Genomic DNA, 19,063 nt, shown 5'->3' on the forward strand with positions numbered 1-19,063 from the left:
CAAGTCCCTTAATCTCCCTAAGCCTCGGTTTCCTGTCTACCAAACAGAAGTAGCCGCACTGCTTCACCAGATTGTGGTGAGAGTTAAATGCAATATTCTCCGCAAAACACACTACACAATAGTGTTTTGGAAATAGTAACTCTTATTTCCACAGGTTCTTTCCTCCTATAGACACTGGTTATTGTGTTGCTCAGTCACATCCAACTCTTTGCAACCCCTAGGATTATAGCCCGCCAGTCTCCTCTATCCAGGGTATTCCCCAGGCAATAATGGGGTGGGTTGTCATCTCCTACTCCAGAGGATCCTCCTGACCCAGAAATCGAACCTGTGTCTCCTGCATTGGCAGGCAGATTCTTTACACTGCGCCACCCAAAAAGAGCAAAACCAACACTGGCTGAACCCCCTTTCAAATCACCAGTGAGCCCTCACACTCACCAAAAACACCAGGAAGAAGTGTCTTATGTAAGAGATTCAAATCACCTTTTTACCGCACTGCTCTCTGGTGTCTATTTCCACCCTGCTTCTGACTTAAATAAGCTGTTTTTTGTGTGCTCTCCCATACCTGTGCTGTGTCTCTAATAATAAACTTTGTACCTGTTTTGGAAATGGCAACCCGCTCCATTATTCTTGTCTGGAAAATCTGGGCAGAGGAGCCTGGTGGGGTCCATGGGGTCATAAAGAGTTGGACATGACTGAGCATGCACGTGGTCCCGCCCCTAAGTCCCTCTGAAAACATGTGGAGCTACAGCACCCATCAGCTGGGAGGCGCTTAGACGTTGATCTAGGAGGAATTCTGGCTCAGGGGTCATTTTTAGGATTCAGTCGGTATGGAATGGCTCCTCAGTATCTGACTGTGTGTGACTGAACTGATCATAGCTGGTGTAAAGCTGAGACCCTGAACTCACAAAGAGCCACTCAAGGTGCAGATACCACAGCAGGGTCCTCTTCACACACCTGTCTTTGCATTGTAATAGCTGGTCATGGGTGGCCAGGAAAGGAGTTGCAGCTAAATGACTATAATTAAACTTACCCTGTCATCTACTCCCAACATATGTTACTGTCCCAGACCTTGGTAACTATCACAACCTCAATTACGTGCTAAATATATCTTCTCTGTCTACATCCCTGGGCCTTGTAGACCCAGGTGAAATGCATCTCCTTGAAGCACTCCTAAACGGATGCAGCCCATTATCATCTCTGAACATCCAGCAGTGTTTGCTGAGAACCTGGGATTCTGTGCCGTTTATGTGGCTAAAAATCTCCAATTGCCTTAAGACACATTTCTCCTCCTGTCATCTTAAATTGGTCTAAAATCTTGCATTGCTCAATCTTCTGTCCTCTCCCTGCAAACAGACTAAGATCTCTTTGAAGTGTCTGAGCTTCTTTATGCGCCTACAGAGTCTAACACAAAGCACACATTCAATAACTCTGGTTGTCTTATAGGTTGATGAACTTGAAAAGATACGTCAGAAGCACTGAAGAAAGGAAAAAACCACTCTCTTCTGTCATCCCTTAGAAATCAACTGTTTAAATGGTGATATTTGCCAGTTCTATTAATCCCCTCCATGAAGACAATGATAACTCAAAATGCAAGGGTGTAAGTGAGGCATAAAAGGGGCATTATTTTCCATTGTTAACTCTTCATTTTCAGGATTTCTCTTAAACAGGGAGGTAAAACTACTGGGACAGCTGTCAAAACATAAGCTGAAAATTTGTTATTCTCTCCATTTCACTCTGTTGATCAAGAGAGAACTCATTATAAATATGAGGCTTTTTATTCCTTTTCTCCAGCTCAGGGGACCTGCTCCTTCTGAGTTTATAATAACCTGGAATAGTAGGGAAGGGTGGGGAAGGCATAAAGGCAATGTGGCATCAAAAAAGTGTCACAAACTGACCTGTCGACCAGGTGAAAGAAGCTATGGGCCACAGACGTCTTTGCGAACATGTGCAATTTCTCCCTGCAAAACCTATAAAATGTAAAAACCTCCATTCCTTGGTGTAGCATGTCCCCTTTGGGAGCTCTGGAGGTCATCCAATTCAGGACTCACACTGAACAAATGACGGGCACGGACACTCATGGTGTTTCCACACTGAGAACTAAGACCTCCAGCTCCCAGCCCAGTCCCCCTTCAACCATGCCGTAAGTCCACTGCATTTCACTATTTCAGGAAAAAAAGAAACTACTTCAGAATGTCGTTTCATTCCTGCCACTTTCTACTGTAGTCATTCTTTCCAAACTTGGCCACTGATCAGCCGCTGCACACCAGGGACACAGCCCTAGCTCTTGTGACACATTAGTGAACAAGCCAACGGAGACCTCCATCTTGCCAAGCTTACATGTCCGCCTCTGCGCTTCACTAACGTGTTAAACGTGAATGCATTACCCTGTGGCTGAGAGGAGAGAGAAAGAAAAGAGGACAGAGACATAGAGGGGAAAGGAGGGAAGCAGTTTCTGTTCTTTCTTCCTTTTTATTTTATGTGTTATATATGTATTTTTTCTATTTACTTTTATATATTATTAGATATATTTCAAAGACCATAAAATTGACCCATTTAAAAGTGTCATTGAATGATCTTTAGTATCTTCATAAAGCTGTGCAACTATCACCATAATCTAAGTTTAAAACATTTCAAACACCCCAAAAAGAAGCCCCGTACCCATCAGGAATCCCTCTCTATGCCCCACTCCAACCCCAGGAGACCACTTTCTGCTTCTATGAATTTGCCTATTCTTGGTATTTCATGTAACTAGAATCATGTAATATGTGACCTTTTGGGTCTGGCTTCTTTCACTTAATATAATGTTTTCAAGCATAGCAGGTATCAGCACTTGATTTTTTTTTTTTTTCTGAATTATTTCCATTGTAATCTACTCTTTTTTCCACCACCTCCAAATTTACATCAAAAGGCATAAGTCACCTTTGGAAGGACTGCATAACAAAGTATGAGGTTTGAGAGAGATAAAGCCCATCCCCACCCCAACCTGTTTTGAGCAGTTGTCTTTAAGAGCCACCATGCAGTACCTGACCAGATCCATCCCCAGTAAGGCTTCCGTCTCAGCAGCTGGTTCTCTGGCATTGATGGCTTCGTTGGCTATGCACACTCCATGTTCATTGGCTCCCATTTCTGCCCCCCAAAGCCATGCAGGTCTGCTTATCACAATGGCATGGGTCCTGGGAACTTGGTTGATTGAAATGTAAGTGCACTAAAAAATGAAGACAGAAGAAAGAAAGGGCCATTATCTGTCAGGTACTACTTAGTTTTCACCTTGGTATTTACATTAAACCACCACATCCATTACAAACAGAGCCGAGAAATAAAAGGCCTTGGGAACATCTAGACTCAAAAGACACCGCACATCTCAAAGCAGCTCAAAGGTTTCCACAGTGAGTTTCAATCTTGCCACTCACTCAGTTTCCAGTCTCTTTAGTTTAAGCCAATCTGTGCATAATGAAGATACCTATCAGATCAGATCAGATCAGATCAGTCACTCAGTCGTGTCCGACTCTTTGCGACCCCATGAATCGCAGCACGCCAGGCCTCCCTGTCCATCACCAACTCCCGGAGTTCACTCAGACTCACGTCCATCGAGTCAGTGATGCCATCCAGCCATCTCATCCTCTGTCGTCCCCTTCTCCTCCTGCCCCCAATCCCTCCCAGCATCAGAGTCTTTTCCAATGAGTCAACTCTTTGCATGAGGTGGCCAAAGTACTGGAGTTTCAGCTTTAGCATCAGTCCTTCCAAAGAAATCCCAGGGCTGATGTCCTTCAGAATGGACTGGTTGGATCTCCTTGCAGTCCAAGGGACTCTCAAGAGTCTTCTCCAACACCACAGTTCAAAAGCATCAATTCTTCGGCTCTCAGCCTTCTTCACAGTCCAACTCTCACATCCATACATGACCACAGGAAAAACCATAGCCTTGACTAGACGATCCTTTGTTGGCAAAGTAATGTTTCTGCTTTTGAATATGCTATCTAGGTTGGTCATAACTTTCCTTCCAAGGAGTAAGCACCTTTTAATTTCATGGCTGCAGTCACCATCTATAGTGATTTTGGAGCCCAGAAAAATAAAGTCTGACACTGTTTCCACTGTTTCCCCATCTATTTCCCATGAAGTGGAGGTCTATTTTCATGTACCAGATATTGAGCTGGTCTCTGCCCTGAATATTCTGTATCTGGTCATTTCAAAAGGCATGGATGGCCACCAGCATTTCAAACAAGCATACCTATTTATTTGCAAAACTCCTTCTAGATTAGTGGTTTTCAAACTCTGTAAAAGTTATAGAGCTCTATCTGTAAAGGAAATTGTACTTAGATGCCTAACATAGAAAGCAGATAAAAAGGAAGATGCTTTGTCTGCAGAACAGAGGTCCCTTAAGCTTCCTGCAATGATCCCCATCTCCTTAGAACATAGTTTGACAACCTACATGATTGCTCTGGTGGTACAAAAGAGAAAAACATGGTGATACTTTACATATCACTAATGCATTAAGCGTACACTCTCTTATCCACTATGCTTCCCAGTCTGCCCCATTTGATCCCCACACTAAGCCCATGAGGAAACAGTCCGAGAAAGGCGTTTTTTGAACTCCTTTTACAACTGTGGTACACGCCACTTAGAGCTGTGTCTTACCTCCTCCGGTCCCATGCCTGTTCTTCCATTCACCTCAATACACTTTGACCAATTCTATTGTCTTTATGCTTTGGGGTAAAAGTTTGCATGGAGGAAGGATTCTGAGGCTAAAAATACTTGGAAAGAAATAGCTTGGTCTAGATTAGCTCATTCCTTTCCAAGTAAAGACAGCAGCCTGGAAAGCACTCAGAGCCTTCCCCTCCCCACACTGGACCCCTAGGAGACTCCACTGGAGCATCAGGAAAAGCACTAAACTAGGCTGGCCTCGGGGCCTCCTGACACTGATATTCTAGTATCTATGACACCCTCTTCCCAAGAAGGCTGCGCAACTCAGGGCTTTAAATTATACAGGGCTTTTTAGCTGTCAGGGGAGAACTCTATCAGCCGCAGCATCCATTTACACTTTAATTTGGGCATCTGAAAGCACTGGATCAACTGCAGCCTTAGATCTCTTTTTTTGATTCAACACCCAGTTATATTTCTGAATGCAGCCCAGAAAGCTATTCTGCATTGATTTTCCATAATCTCTAAACCCCAGGTAAGGGTTGAAATGCACACTCACTGGTCATGTGACATCTGTATCTTCACAATCCACATTAGGTATTGCTCTGCCCTGGGATAATGTTATTTCACTTGGTAACTATTTGTAAACTGAAAGCTGATTAAACTCAGAGGTTGTCAAGAGACCCTTGAGTTTTTCATGGCAAACTGATAATAAAATATACTCTTGAAATGTTTTCCCCTATTCAGTTCCCTATGGTTATTTATTTTTAAAAAAAAATGATCCTTTGACAACAAAAAACTGGCCAAAGCACTAAACAAACTATGGTCCTCTGCGCTCTTCTACATGGAATTGCGGGATATGTGTTAGGATTGCATTATTTCATGCAAAAAGCAGTCCAGACATTGATCAACACTTTCCAAAACCCCTGTACCCACTGAGGTCGAGTGACAAATTCTGTCTTGAAAAGACTGAGTAAATAGGGAAGGAATCTCAACTTCCTAAGCACAGATTTATCATAATTTTTTTAAGGACAGGAAAAAAGCAAAAATAGGAAATGAGCTTATTTATTTGTCCTCAAATTCATGTCTACACCTTCATTCCCATTTCATCAATTATCTACACCACACACAAGAGCAGCAACCACACACAAGGCATCTTGTGCAAAGTGCTGCTGGCAGATAAGTCAGTGAGGGGCCCAGTCTCTGTCCCTTCAGTTGGCAAAGGAGAAGGCACACACACAAATGACCATGACCACCGGCCAACTTAAGGCGTGTCTGCTTAACAGGCACTGCATCTCCCCCTCCTCCCACCTTATGAAAAGTGAAAGTCCCCAGTAGTGCCCAATTCTTTGTGACCTCTTGGACTAAACTGTCCATGGAATTCTCCAGGCTAGAATACCAGAGTGGGTAGCCTTTCCCTTCTCCAGGGGATATTCCTAACCCAGGGATTGATCCCAGGTCTCCCACATTGCAGGTAGATTCTTTACCAGCTGAGCCACAAGGGAAGCCCAAGAATACTGAAGTGGGAAGCCTATACCTTCTCCAGGGGATCTTCCTGATCCAGAAATCGAACTGGGGTCTCCTGCATTGCAGGCGGATTCTTGACCAACTGAGCTATGAGGGAAGCCTTTGCACTTCTGATCAACCCAATCCTGCTGTTCTTTTTCCTTTTCCCATTCCACTCCATTGTAACCCTTCCAAAATACTATATAATTGACTTACGTACTGCATGTGCAGTTTATGTATGATATTTTCCCAGGCTAGAATGTAAGCTCCATGAGAGATACAGAAATGAGAGAGGGCTCGATCCCAAATCTAGTACATAGCAGGCATCAATAAATGAATTAATGAATCAGTAACAAAGGTCAGAGGGAGCATAATTGAGGTTCAAAGGCAAGGAAACACATCCAAGAGGGCGGAGGTTTTATCAAGTGGGTGACATTTGAGTTGACCTTGCAAACCGCACCAGACATCGAGGTATTCCAGACAGAGGAAAGAGAATGAGAAGAAAAAGGTGGGGATGTCAAAAATGTGTTTCCGGTTCAGGGAGGTCCTCCACTCTGCCACTTAGGGAAGCCGTGATGGCACCGAGTCACAGGACTGCGAAAGCATAGTAAGTACTGACTGATAAAAGTGCTGAACACTGAATCCAAAAGACCATATGGTCTTCGTGGGAGTTCAAAATACATGCAGCCAACTTGACACTTTTCACACCAAAATTGGAATCGTGAGGAAGCAAGGAGATCCCCAACTAGACATATAAGCTAAATCAGCCCCTTTCAAGCACCAGGCTGAACGCTGATCCCCAGATCCCTGCACAGGACACAGGGCAGCCGGTGAGGGGGAGCTGGTGTGTGAGCACCCCAGTCTTACGTGTGTGCGCTCAGTTGCTCAGTCACGTCCAACTCTTTGTGACCCCATAGACTGTAGCCTGCCAGGCTCCTCTGCATGGGATTCTCCAGGCAAGAATACTGGAGTGGGTTGCCATTTCCTTCTCCAGGGGATTTTTCTGACTCAGGGATGGAACCCTGTGCCACCAGGGAAGCCCAAGCGAGCCTGTAACACACACCCTCAGGGCATCTTTGTCATGGACCACCGAAGTCTGGCTTAACAAGGGCCCCTCTGTGGCTGCAATTCACACAGTCCACTGGGTTTGAAACCTGACTAATCACACCCAGGTCTGGGAGGCAGAAACATTTGTTTCACAGAGATTAGTTACTTAAAAGTCCCAGTCTGGGAGCAAATCTCACAAATAAGGAACATTTACACACAATGTAATGAGTTAAACTTCAGTCAGCCATCTAGAACCTGAACTCTGCAGGCAGTCATTTTCTTAAATGGATTCACCAACACAATTGCCACGTTATTAACGAGGTAGAGAAGAAGTGGGATTTGAAGTAGCAGAGAAGGTTTCTCTGAGGGGAAAAATCCAAAAGCACCTGAAATCTTTCCTCATGAAAAAAAAAAACACAAAAAACAAAAACAGTTCTAAAGTGAAAATTTCCAAAAAAAAAAAAAAAGAAAATTTCCAGCCAGATTTCTGTTAGGAAAAAAGGGAAAAGAAAATGTTCACCACTCAGAAGATCAGTCTTTAGGGGGATAGTTCTGGCCTCAGCTCTGGTAATCAAGCTGTTCAAGGGGCTTGCACAAAAAGAGGAGCAATTTGTCTTGCTGCCCCATGGCCAGGCCCACCGAGTCTTTAGTAAAACAAACCTGTCAACTAGTGTGACTTCCGGGTGCCAAGACCACACAACAAGCCCAAGGAACGGTGGGGGGTGAGGGGTGAGGCATACTCCTAAATGTCAGCTCTGAGACTTCCCTGGCAGTCCAGTGGTTATGACTCAGCAATTTCAACGCAGGGGACACAGGTTCAATCCACGATCAGGGAACTAAGTTCCCACAGGCCGCAAGGCACGGCCACAAAAATTAAATGCAAACTTAAGAAAGAACTGTCAGCACTGCCTAATGCTAATCTCTGAGGTTTGAAAGACGTTACCTGTACTGAGCTTGTCGCTCTCAGGTGGCTCCTGGGGACACATACCAGGTTGGAGGATGGAAAGATCAACCTTGACAAGGCCCCAGAGACAAAGACAAAAGACAATTCTTCTGCAGGGTAAGCCCTTTATTATCTTGTGTGACGGTGTCCAAAATGAAAAAGCAAAATCAGCGTCGTGCTGTCGCCTAACCCTTGCACATTCCTGCACACACTATTTCTGGATATCACCCAATGAAAGGGGAATAGAGACACTCACACAATAGACGTTTCACTTAGTGCAATGCAACCATTGTGCCTTTCCTACTGTACTCAGATGGTGAACACAACCCTGGCACCGCCAGCGAAAACCACTGAGAAATGAGTTGATGAGTCAGCCAGACTTCTTAGGAGGAGAAAGAAAGGTAGGGAAAAACGAGATGCTTTAGGAAAATAGGTTTAGTTTTAGAAAACCTGTGACTCTAAAGCAGTATTGAGATTATCACTGAGGTTGTTTTTTAATGTTTTTATCCCAGTGTCTTCTTGCCTGCAACTAGACTGGTTCTGGGAAATGTGCCATTAAGGCTTATATGAGTCTAAACAAAGACAAGAGAAGATGCTGCCTATACTTTAGAAGAGCTGTTTTTATCTCCCTGAAGCTGCAAGATCTTTAAGGATGGACAATGCAAGGGGTTCAGAATCAGGCTTGGGAAAAGGGATGCAATGGAAGGAAGTCCCCAGGCCAAGCCACTCTCCCACGGGGCAAAGGAGATGCTCTGACTCCATAGGAGGCTGGGAACCCGGGCCTCTGGAGCTGAAGAGATGAAAACAGGAAAACAGACAGGAAGAAAAGCATACAATCTACTTAGTGACCATGCCGCTCTGCTCCGATTTTTGATTCCAGAATGACTTGTACTCCCCTGTGGTAAGGGATAATCTTCAGAATTAACATTCAGAACCCACTCCCTGCCCCACTATGGACATGGACAAGGACAATGTTACTAATAACGCCACCAGCTACCATTAATTGGTAATTTTCTGTTCTTCTTGCAAATATTTTCTTTGGGAAGAAAGGAGGAAAAGTATCTACCAAAAATCTACCCCAAATTGTGAAAGCTGTATAACCTGATTGAGGATACTAATCCCATACAGAATTTCATGTAGTGGAAAAAAAATATTAACTTTCTAAAAAAGGAAACAAAGAAGTCTAAAGGAGGCAAAAATGGAGGAGAGGTTTATTATATAATAATAAGAGAATCTTTCAAAAAGCAATTATGTATCAAACCTGACTTGGCTATCAAGAATTCTGTCTCCATAAATTATAGTATAATGGCTCTCTTGGGCACCAAGTATAGGTAATGGAAACTTTAGTTGAAATCCACTGTTTTCTCCAGGAAAATATTGTAATGTTATATCCTCTCTTTCTTAAATAGAAGGCTTAACCATTTACAAATAGACCTAAACCCATTCCACATCCACACACAAATGCACCCTTGCACAAACAGAACATCATAATCCAGGAAATCATTTATCTGCTTCCTCAACACCCCTACCCACAGGGCCCAAGGTACAGGGAGATGAGTTCTGCAATGCACAGTACATAGCATCTTCAGGACTCAGAGGCCTTCACAAATAGATACATACTTACCCACCAGGTCCCATGCTATGAAGAGCAATACTGCATAGTAACCTGGAATGTTAGGTCCATGAATCAAGGCAAATTGGAAGTGATCAAACAGGAGATGGCAAGAGGGAACATCAACATTCTAGGAATCAGTGAACTAAGATGGACTGGAATAGGTGAATTTAACTCAGATGACCATCATATCTACTACTGTGAGCAAGAATCTCTTAGAAGAAATGGACTAGGCTTCATAGTCAACAAAAAAATCTGAAATGCAGTACCTGGATGCAATCTCAAAAACAAGAGAATGACCTCTGTTCGTTTCCAAGGCAAACCATTCAATATCATGGTAATCCAAGTCATTGCCTCGACCAGTAATGCTGAAAAAGCTAAAGTTGAACAGTTCAATGAAGACCTACAAGACCTTTTAGAACTAACACCCCCAAAAAATGTCCTTTTCATTATAGGGAACTGCAGTGCAAAAGTAGGAAGTCAAGAAACACCTGGAGTAACAGGCAAATTTGGCCTTGGAATACGGAATGAAGCAGGGCAAAGGTTAACAGAGTTTTGCCAAGAGAACGCACTGGTCATAGCAAACACCCTCTTCCAACAACACAAGAGAAGACTCTACACATGGACATCACCAGATGGTCCACACCAAAATCAGATTGATTATATTCTTTGCAGCCAAAGATGGAGAAGCTCTATACAGTCAGCAAAAACAAGACTAGGAGCTGACTGTAGCTCAGATCATGAACTCCTTATTGCCAAATTCAGACTTAAATTGAAGAAAGTGGGGAAAACCACTAGACCATTCAGGTATGACCTAAATCAAATCCCTTATGATTATACAGTGGAAGTGAGAAATAGATTTAAGGGACTAGATCTGATAGACAGAGTGCCTAATGAACTATGGATGGAGGTTCACGACATTACACAGGAGACAGGGATCAAGACCATCCCCGTGGAAAAGAAATGCAAAAAAGCAAAATGGCTGTCTGTGGAGGTCTTACCAATAGCTGTGAAAAGCAGAGAAGCGAAAAGCAAAGGAGAAAAGGAAAGATATATCCATTTGAATGCAGAGTTGCAAAGAATAGCAAGGAGAGATAAGAAAGCCTTCCTCAGCGATCAATGTAAAGAAATACAGGAAAACAATAGAATGGGAAAGACTAGAGATCTCTTCAAGAAAATTAGAGATACCAAGGGAACAATTCATGCAAAGATGGGCTCAATAAAGGACAGAAATGGGAGAGACCTAACAGAAGCAGAAGATATTAAGAAGAGGTGGCAAAAATACACAGAAGAAGTGTACAAAAAAGATCTTCACAACCAAGATAATCACGATGGTGTGATCACTGACCTAGAGCCAGACATCCCAGAATGTGAAGTCAAGTGGGCCTGAGGAAGCATCACTACGAACAAAGCTAGCAGAGGTGATGGAATTCCAGTTGAGCTATTTCAAATCCTGAAAGATGATGCTGTGCTGCACTCAATACGCCAGCAAAACTCAGCAGTGCCCACAGGACTGGAAAAGGTCAGTTTTCATCCCAATCCCAAAGAAAGGCAATGCCAAAGAATGCTCAAACTACCGCACAATTGCACTCATCTCACACACTAGTAAAGTAATGCTCAAACTTCTCCAAGCCAGGCTTCAGCAATACGTGAACCGTGAACTTCCAGATGTTCAAGCTGGTTTTAGAAAAGGCAGAGGAACCAGAGATCAAACTGTCAACATCAGCTGGATCATCGAAAAACCAAGAGAGTTCCAGAAAAACATCTATTTCTGCTGTATTGACTATGCCAAAGCCTTTGACTGTGTGGATCACAATAAACTGTGGAAAATTCTGAAAGAAATGGGAATATCAGACCACCTGACCTGCCTCTTGAGAAACCTGTATGCAGGTCAGGAAGCAACAGTTAGAACTGGACATGGAACAACAGACTGGTTCCAAATAGGAAAAGGGATACGTCAAGGCTGTATATTGTCACCCTGTTTATTTAACTTCTATGCAGAGTACATCATGAGAAACCCTGGGCTGGAAGAAGCACAAGCTGGAATCAAGATTGCCAGGAGAAATATCAATATCCTTAGATATGCAGATGACACCACCCTTATGGCAGAAAGCGAAGAACTAAAGAGGCTCTTAATAAAAGTGAAAGAGGAGAGTGAAAAAGTTCGCTTAAAGCTCAATATCAGAAAACTAAGATCATGGCATCTGGTCCCATCACTTCATGGCAAATAGATGGGGAAACAGTGGAAACAGTGTCAGACTTTTTTTGGAGGGCTCCAAAATCACTGCAGATGGTGACTGCAGCCATGAAATTAAAAGATGCTCACTCATTAGAAGGAAAGTTATGACCAATCCAGACAGCATATTAAAAAGCAGAGACATTACTTTGTCAACAAAGGTCTGTCTAGTCAAGGCTATGGTTTTTCCAGTGGTCATGTATGGATGTGAGAGTTGGACTAAAAAGAAAGCTGAGTGCAGAAGAATTGATGCTTTTGAACTGTGGTGTTGGAGAAGACTCTTCAGAGTTCCTTGGACTGTAAGGAGATCCAACCAGTCCGTCCTAAAAGAGATCAGTCCTGGGAGTACATTGGAAGAACTAATGTTGAAGCTGAAACTCCAGTACTTTGGCCACCTGATGCGAAGAGCTAACTCAATTGAAAAGACCCTGATGCTGGGAAAGATTGAGGGCAGGAGCAGGGGACGACAGAGGATGAGATGGTTGGATGGCATCACTGACTCAATGGACATGAGTTTGGGTAAACTTTGGGAGTTGGTGATGGACAGGGAGGCCTGGCGTGCTGCAGTCCGTGGGGTCGCAAAGAGTCGGACACGACTGAGCAACTGAACTGAACTTACCCATCCTACTCTGCAACCAAAATGGGAGTTGTTTAAAACCCAGCATCTGCAGAAGAAAGACTAAAGAGCACAAAATAAAATGCTCTGATCTGCCAACTGTGCAGCTGAACAAAATGCCCAGTGTAATATTTGAAACTGAGGAACTCAGTGCTGGAGGACCCCATTTTTTTATTCCTCTATCTCAAGTAGAGGGAACTGGACAAAGAGTAGATGAGAGATGCATAGGCGGACAGAGGGACAGACTGAGGGCAAGATGAAGTGAAGGGTGGGTAAGGGCATGAACTAAAGGCAAGCCCACCTGGGAGCATGGCCCAGCTGGAAGAGTGGGCGGGTGGGTGGCAATGAGTAATCAGAGTGACTTTCTGCACAGGATTATTCTCAGAAACGGGCTTCATGGACTACAACACTCACAAGAGATTTCTAGGGAAACTGCAGACAATGTTTAAAATGTCATAAAAAGACTGAGTAATAGAAGAGTTTTTATGAGAAGTTCTCAGTCTTCATAATTAAAATTTTCTGTATGCTGATGAAGACTATTATGAAAGTTACATTATAGTTTTTGTAGCTCAAAAGCCCGGTAGAAAAGAACCCATCATTCTGTACTTGGGACAAGAACAGGGGATGGAGACAGGTGTAACTGTATGGGAATTAAAGACACAGAGTAAGTTTGAAAAGCAGATTTAGCATATGCTACAAGTTAGGAGTTTGGGAACTGAGACCTGGAGTCACAGAATCTCTCTCAACACTACCTGATTCTTTTTTAAAAAAAAGAAAAAGAAAAATCTCTCTCTGCACAGTATTCTCCTTGGAGTTTACAAAGCGCTTTCTCATGTTACCTCACACGTGCTTTACAAGAACCATACCATCATATGACCCAGCAATCCCACTACTAGGCATATACCTTGAGGAAACCAAAATTGAAAAAGACATATGTACCCCAATGTTCACTGCAGCACTATTTACAATAGCTAGAACATGGAAGCAACCTAGATGTCCATCAAAAGATAGATAAAGAAGCTGTGGTACATATATGCAATGGAATATTACTCAGCCATAAAAAGGAATGCATTTGAGTTAGTTCTAATGAGGTGGATAAACCTAGAGCCTATTATATAGAGTGAAGTAAGTCAGAAAGAGAAAGATAAATATTGTAATATATATGGAATCTAGAAAGATAGTACTGACAAAATTATTTGCAGGACAGCAATGGAGACAGAGACATAGAGAACAGACTTATGGACATGGGGGGCAGGAAGGAGAGGGTGAGATGTATGAAAAGAGTAATATGGGAGCTTACATTACCATATGTAAAGCAGATTGTCAATGGAAATTTTGGAGGAGGAAGTGGCAACCCACGCCAGTATTCTTATCTGGAGAATCCCACCCATGGACAGAGAAGCCTGGTGGGCTACAGTGTGTGGGGTCACAAAAGAGTTGGTCATGCAGGAAGCAACTAAACAACAACAAATGGGAATCTGATGTATGACTCGGGGAACTCAAACAGGGACTCTGCAACAACCTAGAGGGGTGGGAGGGGGAGAGATGGGAGGGAGCCTCAAGATGCAGGGGACAGAGCTGACTCACGTTGATGTTTGGCAGAAACCACCACAATTCTGTGAAGCAATTATCCTTCAAGTAAAAATAAATTTAATTTTTTTAAAACCAACAACAAAAAAACCTGAAAAAAAAAAAAAGAAAAATCTCTCCCTGCAGTGTTCTGCTTGGAGTTTACAAAGTGCTTTCACATGTTAGCTCACACGTGCTTTACAAGAAGGCCGGGTGGGGGGTGCTGTGATCTCTGTCTGGAAAATGAGGAAACTGAGTCCCAGAGGCTCAAAGGTCTAAGACGCAGTAAATGCAGAAGGCAGGACTAGAACAACAGGCCCCTGCCTCCTGAGCCAGAACTCATCCCCTAGTTTCAGGTCACCATGAATTTCAATTAATTTATAAAAGAAAAAGACCCTTAACATGCTACACATTCACAGAAGGGTGGCAGGCTAAAGGGAGGAGGGGGGTACTGGTGCCGGCACCGTGAAGAATGCAGAGGAGTCTACCAAGTGGATGACGAGACGGGAGAGGAAGGAGAGACTCGGCAAAGGACAGAGCAAAAGAACACAGCAACGGAAGGGTGCTGTTCATTCAAGAAGCAGCTCAGTGCAGCTGACGCCTACTGTGTAAGCTAGGAAAGGGAAACTAAGAACGAAGATTAAAAAAGTAAGCAGGAAACTGTACAACCCTAACAGAGGTCAGTTATTACCAAAAAAAATGTATCCTATGACCTAGTGACCCTGCATGTGGAAGTGTGTTCAACAACTATACATGCCCATGTACAGAAAGCCTATGTACAGTGTTCTTCGTGGCTGTACTTTCCAGACGAGCCCAAAGTCCAAGCATTCACCAATAGAGAACTGACTAAATTATGGAATATCTCCACAATAGACTACTGTCAGCTGTAAAAGAATAATAATAATCTCTATTTCTATGTTCAGCTATAGAAAACTCTTTAGAAAGCTTTTAGCTATAGAAAACTCTTTAGAAAATGTTACTAAACAAAAGAAAGCCAATTGTAAGCTAGAAATTGTATGTTAAAAAAATATCAAGGGTCAGAAAAGTATATATAATGTGCTATATTCATGAAAAAAGAAAAGGCTGCATATACATATTTATTTGCATTTGCATAAAAGATGACAAGATGGGCAAGAAAAATAAAGGATTACATAAGATCGAAATTTTAATAGGAGGAAGGGGAGATTAAGACTGTTTACTGTAAACCTTTTAAATATTATTAAATCTTTGAACCACATCATTTTATCACTTATTCAAAATATAAAATTACATTAAAAAGTACCTTTAACCAAATTGGTTTAAAAATTTATGTGCACAAAAAACCTGCACACAAATTTTACAGCAACTTTATTCAAAATTGCCCAAACTTGGATTCAACCAAGATGTCCTCAATAGGTGAATGCAAAAATAAATTGTGGTATATCCAGGCAATGGATTATTATTCAGAGCAAAAAAGAAACATTCTATCAAGCTTGGAAGAGACATCAGTGAATCTTAAATGTCTATCACTAAGTGAAAGAAGCCAATCCGAAAAGGCTACATACTATATGATTCAAACTATATAACCTTCTAGAAAAGGGAAAACTATGAAGACAGTGAAAAGATAAGGGGTTTCCAGGGGTTAGGGGAAGGGAGAGATGACTAGCTAGAACATAGAAGATTTTTAGGGCACTGAAAATACCCTATATGATAGATGGATACATGGTATTAGACATTGTCAAACCCCAGAGAATACACAACACAAAGAGTGAACTTTAATAAACTATTGAGTGGGTTAATAATAATGTATCAATACAGGCTCATCCACTGTAAAAGATATTAAGGCAAAATGTTAATAACAGGGGAAACTGGGAGGCAGGCAGCAGGGGTGGTGAGGGATTATATGAGAACACTCTGTACTTATGCTCATTTTTCCACAAACCTAAATCTGCTTTAAAAATGTCTATTAATTTAAAAGAAAAGAAAGAAAAGTGAACAGGACGCCAGGCAGGAAGAGTTCTGAATGGCATACAAATCAGCCTGGATTCTCATCTTATAAACAACAACCCAACATTTTTAAACAAGGCAGTGGCAAAGCTGTGATCTGGAAAGAAAAGTCCAGTGACCCTGCAGGGAATAGAATTCAGGGGAAAGAGACCTGGGCACGACTAAGCAGATGAAAGCAGAAAGGAGCTTGGGGAGGGTGTGAGTGAATTGGGAGTGGTGAGGGGACGGGGACACAGGCGAGGAAGCAGCAAGACTCAGTGACCACTGTCCCTGTGCGTCCACAGATGAGTCGGAAAACATGGGTCAACGCTTGCTTCTGGCTTCTAGAGTAAACTCTGTGGCAGACAACAGAGCTGTCAGAGGAAGAAAAGCAAATGAAATGGGAACAGTGAATTTGGTTTTTAACCTGTGAAGTTATTTTACTTGCAGCATATGGATGTGAAAACATGCCAAGGCAACTCAGAACCCAGATATGCAACTCAGAAAAAAGGTCAAGACTGCCTAGCAATTACCTCTGGTATGTATCACACTGCGCTTAGTTATTAGGCAAGGGACATAATTTATGGTGTGTTTGAGGTGTACACCATAAATACATGGTGTATTTGAGCATTAATGTATCATAACTAGTGAAAGGAATCTAGTCTATTTCCTAAAATGATTGTAACCATGAAAACAAAACATATAAAGTCATTTAATCTATGCCCCAAAAAAGAAATTTTTCTAAAATATTTATTTCAGTTATACTTATAAAAGGTTTTGCACAATACTGTACTTACTATGGCTACTAAAAAATGACCCCCAAATTTACTGATATAAAACAACCATTTATTATGTTCATGAATTTGATGCATCAAGGAATTTGGAAAGGGCACAGAAGGGATGGTGTGAGTCTATTCCATGGAGTCTGAGGTCTGGAATCACTGAAAGGGCATTCACTCACACATCTGGCAGTTGGCACTGTTTGCAGGCTCTCCATGGGGGCCCCACCGCATGGTATCTGCTGGGTTCCTCCCAGCACGGTGCCTGGGAACTTAGGGCTAGAGTCCCAAAGGAGGGAGACAAGCAGAAGTCAGATCCTTTTATTATCCAGCCCTGGAGGTCACACAGCATCACCTCCACCAGGTTTCACTGCCTGATGCCACCAGAAGCCCTCATGAAGATTCACGGCAGGGGTGGGGGGCATAATCCCCCCACTCCATGGAGGTGTGTCCAGCACACTGTGAGAAGGACATGTGGGATGGGATTTGTTAGAGCCATCTTCAGGAAATCTGCCCACATGAAAATCAAAGTGTTTCAGTGTGCATGACTCTGGGAAAAAGAAACATGTAGGGAAGGCAGCCAGGGAAGGTCAGTAACAACTCAAACCAAGCCAACTTTATCCATATCCAGTCCCCTCTGTCCCAGAAACAGAAACATTCAGATCTAAACAACATGGACATTCAAACATTAATGAAGACCCATTGAAAACCTACCATGAGCATCAGAGAACCTAGCACTCTTCTCTGCCCATATGAAAGGAAAGTCCCTGCAGGGAACCAGCGTGAGGAACTCCGCCCGTGGCAAAGGTCATGAGGAAGGAGGCTCAGCATACACAAAGGCGGGATCGAGCCTCAGGAGTCCCCCTGGAAATTCTCGAGCATCTACCCCCAAAACCAGAGTCTGCCTACTTTACTGCTTTGTGCTCTCACCTACACCTCTGACTTTACGGGGGGCTGTCCCCTACCACCATCTCTCTCTTTGAAAAAGAGTTAACTTACAGCTCCTGTTAATAAAGTTCCTGGGCGTGACAAGAGTGTTTTAGTTCACAAACTCTTTTGGAAGTCCTCTAGCCTGCCTGAACAGGTTCTTCCGGCCACATGTGATTGTTCAGAGCCTCCCAACCGTGAGAGGCATGAGATGTTCTAAACTGTCTAAATACAGATTCCTTTGAGCAGTTAAAAGATTGATTAGAAATTGTATTGATGAAGGGTTTTTCACTTGTTGGGCCAATGTTTGCTGCTAAGTTTCCATATCCCTTACCTACTGTGTCCCTGGGAGTGTATTGATTAATAATATAATTGGTGTATAGGAATATAAGTAATAGCTTTAATGTTTGTAACCTTGGACCCTTGAGTTAATTCTTTTCTTGTTATAGCCCACCACACTTTTGCCCTACAGGAATGCAACTTTATCTAATGCTTTCAGAGGGTGGCACCTGACTTTAGAATAATCACCTTTAGAGAAAAATAAGTTTTCTGAAGAAAGGGTCTTAAAATGTTAATAGGCCTCCTGGCCAGAAGATGATGTAAATCACCTAAACTTTTGCATATGATTGCAGGAAGAAAGCATGGCTTCGATAGGGATCAAGGACTGCTGTCCTTGCATGACTCTACCCCTTCACCCATTATCCTCTATGCACAGCTTAAAGTATAAAAACTACTTTGGAAAATAAAGTGCAGGCCTTGTTTACCGAAGCTTGGTCTCCCCATGTCGTTCTTTCTCTCACCTTCTGGCTGAATTCCCATCTGGAGCGTGGAGGCTCGTCAAGCCTACTAATTTTGCCTGGGCTTCCAAGATCTGACCGGGGAGGCCTTAGTGTCTCCTCTCCTTCAGGAGAATGGGAGGATGCCTGCGGCCTACGTAGGTGGCGCAAATTCCTTGTCTTGGAATTTTATTGGTTTTCCACGTAAACCAAGTTATTCAGCCTCTTTTCTTCACTGAATTTCTTCGCTGAGCTATCCCTATTTAATCACTCTTTATATCTTTAATTCTATCGTATCCTGATTGCCGAAGCCATCTTCCCTTCAAATTCGCTGGATCCACTGGGGCTGGACCCCAGTAGTCCCACTGAAGTTTAGGAGCCTGAACCAAGTTAGTGGTGCAACATCAGAGGCAAGTGGTTCTGGTGAAAGTCCTATGGGCGACAGTCTGCCA

General features: G+C 42.8%; 1 protein-coding gene across 3 annotated transcripts in view; it reads right to left on the reverse strand.

The window, feature by feature from the left end:
• SCRN1 (secernin 1) overlaps nt 1–19,063 on the reverse strand; it is a 66,266-nt gene that overhangs the window by 22,388 nt on the left and 24,815 nt on the right. For all 3 annotated transcript variants that reach the window (XM_027539429.1, XM_027539427.1, XM_027539428.1), the window contains exon 3: nt 3,024–3,205. In XM_027539429.1, coding sequence (XP_027395230.1) covers nt 3,024–3,205 — 182 coding nt within the window. The remainder of the gene's footprint in view (nt 1–3,023; nt 3,206–19,063) is intronic.

This window comes from Bos indicus x Bos taurus, chromosome 4 (assembly GCF_003369695.1).
Source record: "Bos indicus x Bos taurus breed Angus x Brahman F1 hybrid chromosome 4, Bos_hybrid_MaternalHap_v2.0, whole genome shotgun sequence".
Classification (NCBI taxonomy): Eukaryota; Metazoa; Chordata; class Mammalia; order Artiodactyla; family Bovidae; genus Bos; species Bos indicus x Bos taurus.